Source organism: Rhinolophus sinicus, linkage group LG10 (genome assembly GCF_036562045.2).
Source record: "Rhinolophus sinicus isolate RSC01 linkage group LG10, ASM3656204v1, whole genome shotgun sequence".
NCBI lineage: Eukaryota > Metazoa > Chordata > Mammalia > Chiroptera > Rhinolophidae > Rhinolophus > Rhinolophus sinicus.
This window is the reverse complement of record NC_133759.1, coordinates 26970781-26984503: the sequence shown is the minus strand read 5'-3', so window position 1 is coordinate 26984503 and position 13723 is coordinate 26970781. Positions and strand designations below refer to the sequence as shown.

The 13723-nt window shown below is 39.8% G+C and overlaps 1 protein-coding gene across 2 annotated transcripts in view; it reads left to right on the top strand.

Moving 5' to 3' along the window:
- The window catches only part of KAT2B (lysine acetyltransferase 2B), a 91397-nt gene that overhangs the window by 50226 nt on the left and 27448 nt on the right, over positions 1–13723 (top strand). For both annotated transcript variants that reach the window (XM_074312789.1, XM_074312790.1), the window contains exons 6-7: positions 4952–5143; positions 10186–10292. In XM_074312789.1, coding sequence (XP_074168890.1) covers positions 4952–5143; positions 10186–10292 — 299 coding nt within the window. The remainder of the gene's footprint in view (positions 1–4951; positions 5144–10185; positions 10293–13723) is intronic.

The window sequence follows — 13723 nt, the reverse complement described above, 5'->3', positions numbered from 1 at the left end:
AAATCGAGCTTTGGAATGAGCGATGGGTTTGAATTGTGGCTCCATCCCTCCCTAGTTCTGTGTTCTTTAGACCATCACTTCACCTCCTTGACCTTCAGTTTCTTCCTCTGTCCAAGCCTCATGCGTGTTGTGGGTGTTCCATGAGGTGGTTTGTGCCTCGTGTCTGGCACACCCAGCAGGTGCCGGGAAGGTGCTAGTCATCATTTCCCTCCCACACACGTTCTTCTCTAAAACTCAGTCACTGCCAACATGGAATGCTTAAGCTAGAGCATGGACAGTTGAATGAACGTGTACTTATTGGAATATCTGTTTAGAAACTAAGATAATGAGGAGTAGAAAGACAGCATCAGAGTCCTTTCCAGCCAAGCATCCTGAGTCAACAGCTGACGGCAGAGGAGTGGAGTTGCACAAGGTGAAGAGAAACCTGCTGAGAGACTGAAATGAATATGCCTTGATGCGTTCTGAAACCTGCTGATTTCTAGGTGGAATGTAGACCAAGAGTCTCTGTTAATAATAAATAAGGAAATGAAGGTAGACAACACCGCCCCTGCTTCCCCACCATCACGCCATGTTGATGAAGAAAGGGAAGTAGAAACAACCTGTGAAAATTATGAGAAACGGTAATTGTTTCAGAGTAAAACCTCGCTGTCATGACCACTTGGATTTAAAAACCACATACCACTGCAACATGGTGTCTCACTGATATTAATCTCCTCAAAAATGGGTAATATTACAGGCTGCAGGCACCACTAGACTTTATCTTGATGTGTAAGTGAGCCTCAGGACCCGTAACGCTGGTTCAGCATATAATTTACAGCAGTTGGAGCTATTAGAACAAAGGGGCCGAAAGCTTCTGGAGCACACATCAGCATAAAAATGGGGTGAAATAGGATTCTCTGTGGAAAAGACTGGACTTAGTAAAATGATTATGTTCATTACAGAGCTAACCTTTGAAGCTTTATCCAGTAAGAAATTAAATGCAGATTGAACAGTAGAACTGCTTAAATAACTTACACTCTCTGCTCTGAATAAAGGAAAAATATAAATGTTTTATGTATTGAAAATGTTTGACATATTAATGTTAACATACTTAATATTAATAATTAATATAAGTATGTGTTAAATATACATTATATATATATACATCCCCCAGAAATCACTAGTTTTAGGAAAAAAACTGGAAAAATATTTTGAAGTTCCCTAAATTTCATGATAGTGCACTAATATAAATCCATGAAGAAGTAACCTGATAATAAAGTGTCAGAGGAATATGACCTCTTAAAACACATCTGACCAACAGAATTTGCTGAAGGAAAGTGGCAAATAATTAATCTTATTAGATTCTGAGTTGTGAAGAACACTTGAAAGTTAATGTCACCCTGTATTGGGGAGATGTTTCAAAATACAGGGCAAGTTAGATATAAATGAGTTGATTTTGGTGAAACAGTTTTATGTAACCATTGTTCGATGAAATATAGCCAGCCACCATGCTTATTGAGAATTCATAATTAGGCATGTGAGTCTAGGACAGAACAGGAAGCATGGAAAGAGCAGTGGACTAGGGGATAGGAGACATAGCTTCTAATCTGGACTCTGTAGTAACTAACCTTTAGTTTAGGTGAGGTCACTTAATTCCCGAAAATCTTAGGACTTTCCAGCAAGTGTGAAGGATGACATGGTCTTCTGATCTCAAGCTCTCCAATTCTATTCATATTTGAAAAAAAGCAAGGTGGTTGCAAATCATCATAATACTATAAGAAATCTGAGAGAGGTATTTGAACAAACAGTAAATTGCATACACATGCCATCTCTGTTAGGCATGCAGAAATGAAAGAACTAGCCTTTCACTTCTTTTTAGCAGACCTGAAACCAGTCATTTAGATAAAATCTTTTTCTACAGTTAAGTTTTTGAAGGAATGTGTGTGCAGAGACAAGGTACACAAATTCCCATTTTCTTCTTTCCATCTCACTACATGAAATGAACCGTGTGTCATTTATTCAAATAGCACCGAAAAACCACATTTTGATTCAGTCTCTGTATTATCAAACCATGTACTTTACAGCTTTATAAGATAAGATTAATTTGGAAATAAAAACAAAACTAAGAATAAACTGAAGTCTATAAAAAATTCTCAAGGAAATGAAAAGAAACTTATTTTTTGAAAAATTTTACTAGATAATAATATATGCCGCCCTTCTCTATCCTGGGAAGATTAAATGACCTATTAAGCACTTTCAGATAACATTTTATGATTTTTATGATAATATTTATAACTTTCCATTGCTATAGCAGAACTAACATTAGTCTTAAGTAGAGTCTCAGTCATCTGTGACCCATTCACAGATGGAAATATTCTTTAGACTCAAAATCAGCCCTGCCGAATAGATACATAATGTGAGTCCTATATGTAATTTAAAATTTTCTAGTAGCCATGTATTAAAATGCAAATAGACCTAGGACATTCATTTTAATGTTTGATTTTACCAAGTATATAAAAATATCATTTTGTTGTATAATCAATATGAAAAATTATTAATGTTGTATTTTTATTTTGTTTTATTTTTGTACTAAGTCTTCCCAATCCAGTGTGTATATTAATTACACTTATAGCACATCTTATTCATTCACTAAATTTTACGTGGTTGAAGCTAAATGGAGTCCTACTAAAACAAAGTTGTGCTTAATGGAAAAATATTTCACACTGTGTCCATTTAAAAATAAATATTTAATTAAAATGAAGTAACATTAAAAATTAAGCTCCTTGGTTGTACTCGCCACATTTCATGTGCTCAGTAGTTAACATGTGGCTGGTGGCTGCTGTTCCAGCACAGTCCCATCAGCATAAACAGCTTTATTGGACAGTACTGGTCTGAATCATTAAAACCTTACATCTTCCATTGCGGAAGATTGGACATGTTTTAATATGAAATCTTACAAATAGCCTTGGGAGAGTCTAAGTCTTATGAAACTGAATTTCTGATGATTGAGGTTTGTGACTGTTTAACTCTTTCACTTGTAGTTTCATAATTAGTTACTTGGGAGCTGGCCTCCCTTCAGCTCCAGATAGTCTCTTAATTTCGTAAGTGGCCACAGACTAACATTCCTCAAATATTGGTCTTCGAAGGTGATGCTCTTCTACATGAAGTGCCCTGTGAATTACAAAATAAATGCACTTTCTAGCTTTTTCTGCAACCAGGAGCATTGTTTCTGACCTGACAAGATAACAGCATAACACCTAAGATGCCCATTTTGGTAATGGAGTCATAAAATGAGATTTGGGTGTAAATTATTACGACAGAGAATTTGAGAGAAGAATAGAAACAATAGCAGGATTTTAAGGTTAATTTTGAATCTAAGCAGATGGACTAACACTTAGGAAAGTTTTCTTTTCCAAAGATGAAACACCATCACCACCACACACACGGGAAATACGAAGTAATACAGAATAAGAAAAAAAAAGCCGGGGTGGCTGGTTAGCTCTGTTGGTTAGAGGGTGGTGCTGGTAGCACCAAGGTTTCCAGTTTGATCCCCACATGGGCCATTGTGAGCTGCGTCCTCCTTAAAAAAAAAAAAAAAGCCAATAGCATGAGTAAATTAATATTGTTTCACTCTTTATTAAGGGGTTAAAAGTTCCTGGGGAGCTTCTCATAGCTGCTTGGGCACAGGAGAGCCCTTCCCTCCACCTTAAAGGAGATCAGGAAAACACACAGGGAGAGAGGTTTTAAGTTTTAGACAGCAGGCCTGTCATGGAAGAGGATGTTTGGATCTGCTTCCTGGGAATGAGGATCTGTGCAGTGAAGCTTCAGAGCCTTCTCTGGTCTGGTGCTGCAATCTCTGCCGTGTCCCCCCCTCCCCCACCCCCACCCCGTAAATTCATGTGGCTAGGAATTTGAGACCTTGGAGCTCCCGAAGACCAAGAAGAAAGAGGGTCGATTTTGAAAATAGCTTCTGTGGGCAGAACGAGCTTTCCAAACTGTATGCCCTACATAGCCAGTGTACCCCAGAACTGTGGTCAGATCTCAAGAAAGCCCTTGGTTTCCCTCTGGGTCTGGGCACTCCTCCAGCTTAGTGCAATGCCGGAGTGCATGTTTGACTCTGAGTCTGAGTCACTGAAAATGTACCTAAGCGACAGATGGTGGACCTTATTACTTCCTGCGTTTTGACTGAGTTTTGAAGTCTTGAAGATCTTTATCTTCCCACCAAAGCTTCAAGGGTATGTTGAGTGCTGTGTAGGCATTTTAAAGAAACCTTAAATTTTGCTCAGAGGACTAGATGGTGGAATTCTTTTTTAAAATTTATTGTTATATTTCAATTACAGTTGGCATTAATATTTTATATTAGTTTCAGGTGTACAGCATAATGGTTAGATGTTTACATGATTTGTGAAGTGATCCCCCCCCCCCCCCCGTAAGTCTAGTGCTAGATGGTGGCATTCTGATTCTTTTACAAAAGGGACTTCCTTAGCTTTTCCTTTAATTTCTTCTTTTATTTAAACTATCAGTGATCTGCCAGAAACTGAAATTGCATTATGCACTTTCTATATAATATATAATGCTCATAACAACCCAATGAAGTAGGTATTATTGCTGTCGCCATTTTATAAGTAAGGAAACGGAGATTTAAGAACATAATTAAATCCCCAATGTCATGCAGCCAGTTAAGTGGCAAAACAGGGTTTGGATCCCAGGGCTATCTCGACTACAGGACTCAATGCACGATACTACAGAATGGAAGGGACAGTTTTCATCGAACTGGACCCCAGTGGTTGTACAAGGGCGAGCTAATCTAATTGCCAAGTTTCTCTAGCTGGTTGGGTGTGATACCACTGTTTGTCACTGCAACCCTACTTTCCTCTGCTGTGGTTAATGGTATGAGAGCAGCCCCAGTTGGATATTTCAGATGATCTGGGGGTTCAGAGATACTGATGGTGCTTGTCTCGTCTTGTCACAGGTGGCTGTGTTACTGCAACGTGCCACAGTTTTGTGATAGCCTGCCTCGGTATGAAACCACGCAGGTGTTTGGGAGAACACTGCTTCGCTCTGTCTTCACCGTTATGAGACGACAGCTCCTGGAACAAGCAAGACAGGAAAAAGACAAACTGCCACTTGAGAAACGAACTCTAATCCTCACCCATTTCCCAAAGTAAGGGACCACTCTTGCAGATCTTTGTTTCCTGTGGGGGTTTGAGATTGGTAAATTCATGCCAAAGCCTGCATGCATCAATAACAAAATCAGGAATGACAGGAGATACATCCCAGGAAGGAGGAAGAAAAGATGGCTCCTTCTCAGCCATCTTTTCAAGTCCTCTTGGGTACTGGACAGTCCATCTATTATTTGAATTTGTGTTGACTGCAGTTACAGCTCCCTTAGCCCTCCCCCCTCCCACCTGGGTGTCATTGAGTCTCATAGAATGGGAGTGGTGCTTTGTTTTGTGTATTCAGCTGCCAGGAAGCTAGAGGGGGATGGGGGGAATGTGCAGAGCAGTTTCCATTTACTCAGAAGTGCAAGAGAACTCAAGTAGCTGGTTTTTTCCATCCCAGATGTACAACCCTTTCTACAACTGGTGAATGGCTCCTGCCTCAGCTACAGTAGGCCTGCCCCCTCACTGTTTGTAAACTGCATCCCAAGAACAGGGCTGGACAGGAAGAGAGAGGCCTCCTTCAGAATGCTCTTTGTACCTCTACGCTTAGTTTCTTGTACGATACACATACTCTTGCGCACCTTGCTTCTTGCTTTTGCCAGAGCTCCAACATGTAGATGTTTAAATGTTTTTCAAATGAAAGCCATGTGTCAAAGGAATAGGAAGTTGTAGTGTTGCACCATTGACCTTGGAAATGCTTTTTCAGTCTGAGAACCACGTATTTAAGCTAAGAGTCTGGCTGCTGGTGAGAGGGGCTGAGTGTGCAGTTGATGACTTGTCGTGAGCTATGACAGCAAGACATGAATGAGACAGTTTATTTTGTGGGTGTCATTCTGCCTAGAGCAGCACTTGATGGGGAAGGTTAGAAGTTATAATATGAAAAGGCTTTCTATGCGTGATAGAGCCTTCCGTCCCCATGCCATTGAGAACTGCTAGTGAAGAAAAGAGAGGAGGCATTATATTCTTGGACCAAAGATGGATGAAACCCTGTTTTAGTTAAGAAACTAGGTTTTTATTATTAAGTTAGTATTACCGGATTACCTAATTTGTGTCTCAAGAAAGATCATTTTAATTTTAAAAAATAAGTTAGGTCCAAAACAACAACAAAAATGGTTTCCGGATAGAAATGGACTGGAAATTCCTTTGTGATTTAACACGAATCCTAAGCGTTAGGTAGAGCCTTTCATGGGTAATTCTGATGAGCTTTCGCTGAATTTATAATCTTCGTACATAAATCCTCACATCCTGATTTTCTGTGCTTTCTTGAGGAAACCAATACCTGCGACTGAGGCATGACACAAATATTTTGGCTTTCTCCAGGGAGAAAGACTCAAAAGCACTTATCTACAGTTTGGATGTTGCCCCTGAAGGGTTGTGAACTCTGGGCATGCTCATGTATTTCATGGCTGCTTTCTAACTGGTCTAACTTCCTTTCCTTAGAGAGTAAAGCTGTCTTCTTACTTATTTCTCTATTACATTTGTCACATAAGCAGCATTTTATCTTTTCAGATTACAGTTGTCATTCTGTCTCTAAGCCAAGGGACAAAGGATCCCCCTTACGTTTGATCGTGCTTAAAGAGAAATTTTAATTACCTTGCATATTAACAATTTTTTTCCCCCACAGCAAATGTATTTCGCTTCTTGCAGATATTTGCTAATTATAGTGTGTTTTGTTCCTTCAACCCAGAGTTCTGGCATGCTTATGCTATTGAGCTAAAAAAGTCAATGCTGCTTTCTTTTCTTCTCTGTTACTAATGGTAGGGTAAAACTACCACCCACTTCTCCTTTTAAATCCCTTTTCATGGTCTAGGACAACATTTGAGGCTGTTAGGGATTTATACCTACAGGTTTGGCAGCAGAATCACATACATAGAGGGTGCCAAAAAAATGTATACATGTTTTCATAAAGGAAAAACCTATTACAATTTTAATACTCAATACATACCGATAACAAAAGATGAGTACAAGTCACATCCGACTTCTGCAATTACAAGAGGTGCTCAAAGTGGTTACCATCAGTGTCCAGACAGTTCTGATTATGGTGAACTCGTACTTGAGCAATGTTGACCAAAGTGTCCATTTGTATCGCTGCGCACACTGTTTTTCAGTTTCTTCACACAGTACCATGTGTCTCAAACTTATCATGAATGCATGCAATCGTTAGGTGTGTTGGAGTACTGACGCCTCCATTATTGTTGTACTTTCACAACGTTCTCGAATTTCAAATACCACTTCAAAATGGTCTTGTGCTCCTGGACCGACAACTGTGCTTCTGCCATTTTCTTTGACTGTCCTGCCTGTCGCATGGTGATGCTCGCATTCATTTGATTAACACCATCTTTTGAAGAAACATCATACTACGCATTGCTACTGTAGTTCAATTCAACTTCGAAAAGTAATACATAGATAGCATCTCTTAAAATATGTGTACATTTTTTTTTGGCACCCCCGGTATTGAAGCCTGAGGTGCTCTTGGGCACTGTTGCAAAATGTGAGTTGCATCACACAGTGAGGTCTCTGTGGTTCTCAGAGGCATTTTCGGGGCTTACGTCCTTATCTGCCTCCTCTTCATATGTTGCCCTTTCTTCCACTTGGCTTTAACTTGTGCCTTTTCCCCCATCCACCGACTTAAAAGGTTGTTGTTAAAAAGGTTTAATATCCACATTTCATTCTAAAAATGATAAATGTGCATGTCGATGAAAATTTGGTTAAAAAGCAAAACACCAGCTATAGCCCTACCACTCTGAACTATCTTTGGTGCTTTTAGATATTTCTATTTTTTCTCCATGCAGTGTGTTCTTTCATTCTACCTATAATTTTGTATCTTGTGTATATAAAACAAGTACTTTTTCATGTCCATTATGTGAGACTGTTCTTTATTAAAATGAAATAACTATATGTATACACATATATAACACATAATTATTTCCCTAAATTATTAATGGAATTCTTCTTTGGTGAGTCTCTAGCAGAGCTTTGTGAAGAGTGTTCTGATTATATAATTATTATTAAAGAAGAAGAAGAGGAAAGCAAATTTACTTCCATGGTAAAGGGCAGGTGGGGAAAGCTTGAGGGCTGTGTAAAGGAAGGGCAGGGTCTGCTTAGGAAAATGCATCAAGAACCTTCTCTCTCAGCAAGATCAGAGTATGATCTCAGTAAGGATTTTACCTCTTATGTCTGTCCATCTCTCTGTGTTTGTTAAGAAACATACTGAAGTGTTTTAAAACATACTTTAATGGTGGCTTGCTGAGCAAGAAGTGACTGATGCGTTTTCTATAAGCCATGAAATGAATTACACTGGTGAGTGCGGGTAGGTATTCACTCAAATGGTACCTTGTTCTTAAATCTTCGATGAGCAGCAAGTCAGAAGACCCTCAGGACCTTTTCCCACATGTTTTCACTTGTGAGAAATCAACCTCTCCCTCCTCTGAAGCCATGTAAAATCTTGCAGGCATTGATAAATGAGAAGAATAGTGGTACGTTTAGTAACAGTGATGATGATGATAATACAGATCTTTGAACAATTATCCAAAACCTTGGTACTAGATATGTTTCACAATTCAAAATTTTAAAAATTTCATAAAGGTAGTATAACACATGTACCTTGTACCATATCCCACAGCTGCAGGGGTGGGGGCAATTCCCCAAATCAAATCCATTTATAATTATAAGGACTATAATAGTCTTATGTATGTTAAGGTCAGATTTTTGTTGCAAAATGGGCTATGGAAAATCTTTTTTTAAGGGCTTTTGGATTTTACTGTTTCAGAGAAGGGATAGCGGACTTATAATAGCTAACCTTTATTGCATCGTTGCAGTGTAAACGTCATGAGGGTCAGGTGGTGGTTTTGTTCACCCTGTCCTGCCAGAACCTAATACAGTGCCTGGCATGTGGTAAGCGTTCAATCACTATTTATTGAATGAATGAACAGAGCACCTGCCAAGGGTCAGGCATGCACAATAGCTTATCCCTCACTACCACTCGATGCAAAAATTAATGTTGATGTTTCCATTTTATAGAAGAGGAAAGTTAAGAACTCATTTCAAGAATATGCAAATTATAAGTGGTGAGCTTCGCAAGTGGATTGTAGAGCCCAAGATCTTAGCCATTGTTCTGTGCTTCTCCACTAGAATTAATGGGCCTTAAAAAAGAGGCTTGCAGGAAGATATTCCGGTACCAGAAGTGCAGATTTGTGTTGGTATTTTAACCATAGATCTTCAATTTTGGCGTACATAAGAACTGTCTAAGGTACTTACCAAATTTAGTTACCCAGGCCCATTCTCACAGGCTGATTCAGTAAGCCTAAGTGGAGTTTGGGTAGCTGTATTTCAAGACCAAGGTCTCCAGGTAATTTCTATGGGCCCTCAAAACTTGAGATCCATTTGGTTTACAACATGACAGAAAAGTATAACTTAATTAATCACTGGTTCAAACTTGGCCCCGAGTTTACTAGTTGAGGGACTTTGTACCAGTTAGTTAACCTCTCCATGCCTTAAGTTTTTTCATCTGTGAAGTTATGAAGATCAAGAGAGTTCAAATACATCAATCACTTAGAACAATGTCTGTCATAGAGTAAGAGCTACATGTGTATGTAATAAATAAAAATAAAACATGTAACACATTGGGTTGATGTGAGGATTCAATGAGGTCTTAGAACAGCGCAGGTACATAGCAAGCACTTGATAAAAGTTAGCAACTTTTGTTATAATAATGATAATGATGATGATAGCTACCTGGAGGGCTGAAATCTTTCTCAGACTCACGGAGAAGGACTCAGTAGAATGCATTTCCATTGATATAATGCTCTATGTTGTGTCAATCTATGCAGAGGCAGAAGAAAATAAATTTGTAGAAATGCATTTTTGTATTTGAATACACCAGGGCTGCCCAACTAAATCATCCTTTGAGTCATAATTTACTAGCATATTTCTGAGTTGTAGGTAAGATGCTGATTCAGGTTATTGCCCTAGATGGTTAGGGCTTTTGTCCTTCTGGTAGTATATTAGTTTTTGATCTCACTGTTGCTTTTACTCTTGTGTCTAGGTTCCTGTCCATGTTAGAAGAAGAAGTTTATAGTCAAAACTCTCCCATCTGGGATCAGGATTTTCTCACAGCCTCTTCCAGAACCAGCCAGCTAGGAATCCAAACAGGTAAATGTCTTTTTGCATAAATAAGAGAACAACCAGGAAGTGTTCACTTTGTAGCTCACTCTGCATTTAGTTGTGCTTTTCATCAAGAAATTGAAGACTGGAGCCAGTAAGAAGTAAACACTCCAGCAAATTTTGTGTCTGCACCTCTATTAATGAGGAAAGCAGGTGCAAATCAAACAGAAAAAACCACCACTACTGCTCCTACTATTGGGTTTGCTTAGCCTGCATGTTACAGTTTTATGGGAGGTGTAAAGTACCACGCAGCTCAGCTCTGTAGTCAAATGCTGACTCTTTTTAAAGACACGTATAGTTTCAGTCAGGGCCAGATAGGCCTAGGAATCAAGTCTCAATCTGGTTTCTGAATCCATGTCTGTTTTATGCACCAAGTTACTGTCATGGATAATGATAGATGGCGAGTGGAGGACAGCAGTCTTGAGTCTCAGGGCATGAAGAACTTCGCAGCGGGGCCAGATGCCCTGGCTGTTGCCTTGAGTCAGACAGTGATAGCACCTGGCATTTTGTGAGGACGGAAGACATGTGACTTCTGGAGTCACACCGATCCCAGAGAGATGATCTGAATTCCTGCCTTTGACACTAGGAGGATTCGGAGAAGTTTGGCAGGAGGTACCAAAGCAGTCATTTATATGTGGCCCTGGGGAAAGACGAAAATGAAGAATTTGGTTGTCAGTTTTTAGTAGATGTAGCTCAATGTGTAATACGGGGACTTGTCAGTATCGCCTCCAGCAAAGGTGATTTTCTTCTTGCTTTAAAAAAAAAAAAAATTTGCACGCAATGAAAGTTACCCTTTTTGGTATATGGGTCTGTGAATTTTGACAAACACATATAGTTGTGTAATGACCACTACCTTAAAAATAGTGGACAGTTGCATCACCCCAGAAAATTCTGTTGTACCCCTGTGTAGCCCATTTATTGCCCTACCCCCAGCCCTGGCAATCACTGATTCTTTTTTCCTATAGTTTTTTTTTTTGCCTTTTCTAGAATTTCATATGAATGGAATCATATAGTGCATAGCTTTTTGAGTCTAGCTTCTTTGACTCAGCATAATGCATTTGAGAAGGTGATTAAATTTTTTTTTTCTTTCATCTAGAGCCCACGTTTGGATGTAAATATAACTAAAGTCTTACAAAGCAAAGTACTTAGGGAATGAGGTATTTTGGTTTGGGTCAAACCCTTTTTTTTGAATTCTTGTTACCAAAAACATGTCAAAAAAATCTTTGCGTGTTTTTTTATTTTTTTACCCTTAGGTCATAGAATATAATTTCTTGTCTGTCTGGTCCCAAACCTGCAGAGCTTTGGGGCCCATCTATGCATGTAACATGCTCCATGCTCCCTCCAGCCTCGCGTTTACTCGAGTTCTCTGTGGTGACTGGGCTTAACCCCCATATGGTTCTCTGTCCCAGTGCTGTTCATGTTACCTTTGTGTTGATCTCAGCTAGCATTGTTCCCACAAACTCTTTCCTGATTCTTCCTGTGCTTTCTAGCAAGTACTGGAACTCCTTTCTTCCAGACTTTCACAGACCTTTACTATATTCTGTTCTTGGTTCTCAAACTTGGTTGCTCAATAGCATCACCCACAGTGACTTAAAATGATACTGATGCCAATCCCTTCCCAAGTGAGGGTGATGTAATTTGCCTAGGTTATGGCCTGGACGGTCAGACTTTTAAAAGTTGCCCACGTGATTCTGAGATGCAGCAATGTTTGAGAGCTGCTGTGTCACAGAACACCTCATGCTATCCTAGCCACATTTTTTCCTGTACATTGTCTCTATCTTATGAGTGTGACTTCTGGATGGTCAGAGACCCAATTTTGCCCTAATAATAGTGAATAGTGCCATTATGTGCTTACCCATGAAGTTTGCTTCATATCTTTAAGCCTCAGCACAAATCCTGGGAAGTTGCTATTATTATCCCCTTAAAATAGATGAGAAATAGAAGCTCACAGAGGGGCAACAAGTTGCCCAAGATCAGATCTCATTAAATGATGGAACTGTGTTTTATACTCAGGTCTGTGTAATTCCTAACTACGATGCCACATGATAAGCCAGAGCTCTAACTACTGCGTGTGGGGCTCTGCTGTGCAGGAAAATGCTTATAGAAAGGAGGAGTGAAGAACACAGTTTCCTCCTTCAGGCAGGGGGACACCAAAGCTATTCAGCAGGGTCAACTTAGTTCTTTTCTGGAGAGGATTTCTTTCTGTGTGAAAACTCCCGATCTCCTCCTCCTCAAAATGCTTCCCAGTCTGTTCGACTTCCAGCTCATTACCTGTGTCATCGCACAGGATGGAGAAGATGGAGGTTGTCTCTGACCCTCTGGGAATTTCATGTTTATTTCTGTGGGTAAGGTTGTGACCCAGTTAAGCTGGATTGTACTCTTCAGTATTACCTGAAGCCGTCAGAAGCAGGCTGTCTTCTCCTGTTCTGTAATTGCAGTGTGTTCTCTGGGGAGAAAGAAGAGGGTAATCATCGACTTAATTGGCACGTCTGCACGTCCATGCAACTGTGCTAAATGACATTCATAATGATGGCTCTGAAGTTATGCAAGATGCTCTTTGTGTAGAATCACTCCTTGTACTTTGAAATTCTGGAGGCCTGTCTGCTGGAAGGAAAACCACGTAGCCTGGCACTTTGGCACATTCTGATTCTTCACATACCGATTGCCATTCAGTTAGGAGTGCTGTAGGTTAGCGTGTCTCTGTTGCTTGGTTTTCTCATTCTGTCACTTTCTTGGCTGCTGGGAATGTCCTCTGTGACTGAACTGTGGCTGTACTGAAACATGGATGAACATTGTCTCTGAGCATCTGTCTGCACGGCCATGCTATGTCATATATGTGACCAATGGCACTGAGAAAGTCTGTATCCCTCATTAACTCATCAGCTACAGATCAGCAGCACATTAGCAAAGCCACGTCCTAAATTCCTTACAATGGCTTAAGACAAAATGTTTTTGCTTGGAAAGACTCTCGAACTTACAAAAGAGTTGTAAGAATAGGACAAAGAAATCCTGTGTATTACATGTCCTTTCCCCAGATTCACCAAGTGTTAACATTATGCCATACTTGCTTTATTATCCCTTCCCTCTCTCCCTTCCTCTCTCCCTTCTTCCCTCCTTCCTTCCCTCCATATCTCCCTGCCTTCTTCCCTCCCTCTATATCGATTGATCGATCTATTTTTTTCCTAAACTATTTGGAAGTTGCAAACATCATGACCAACTACTGTGGATATCTCCCAAGAACAAGGACATTCTCTTACTTAACCGTATAGTTATCAAAGTAAGAAATTTTAACAGTGATGCGATATTATTATTTAATTCATAGGCTATTGTCCGTTTTTGCCTCTTACCTCTGTTGTGTGGTTTATAGCAATTTTTGCATCATGTCAGGAGGCACATAATGTTGGTCTCTCCCATTATTG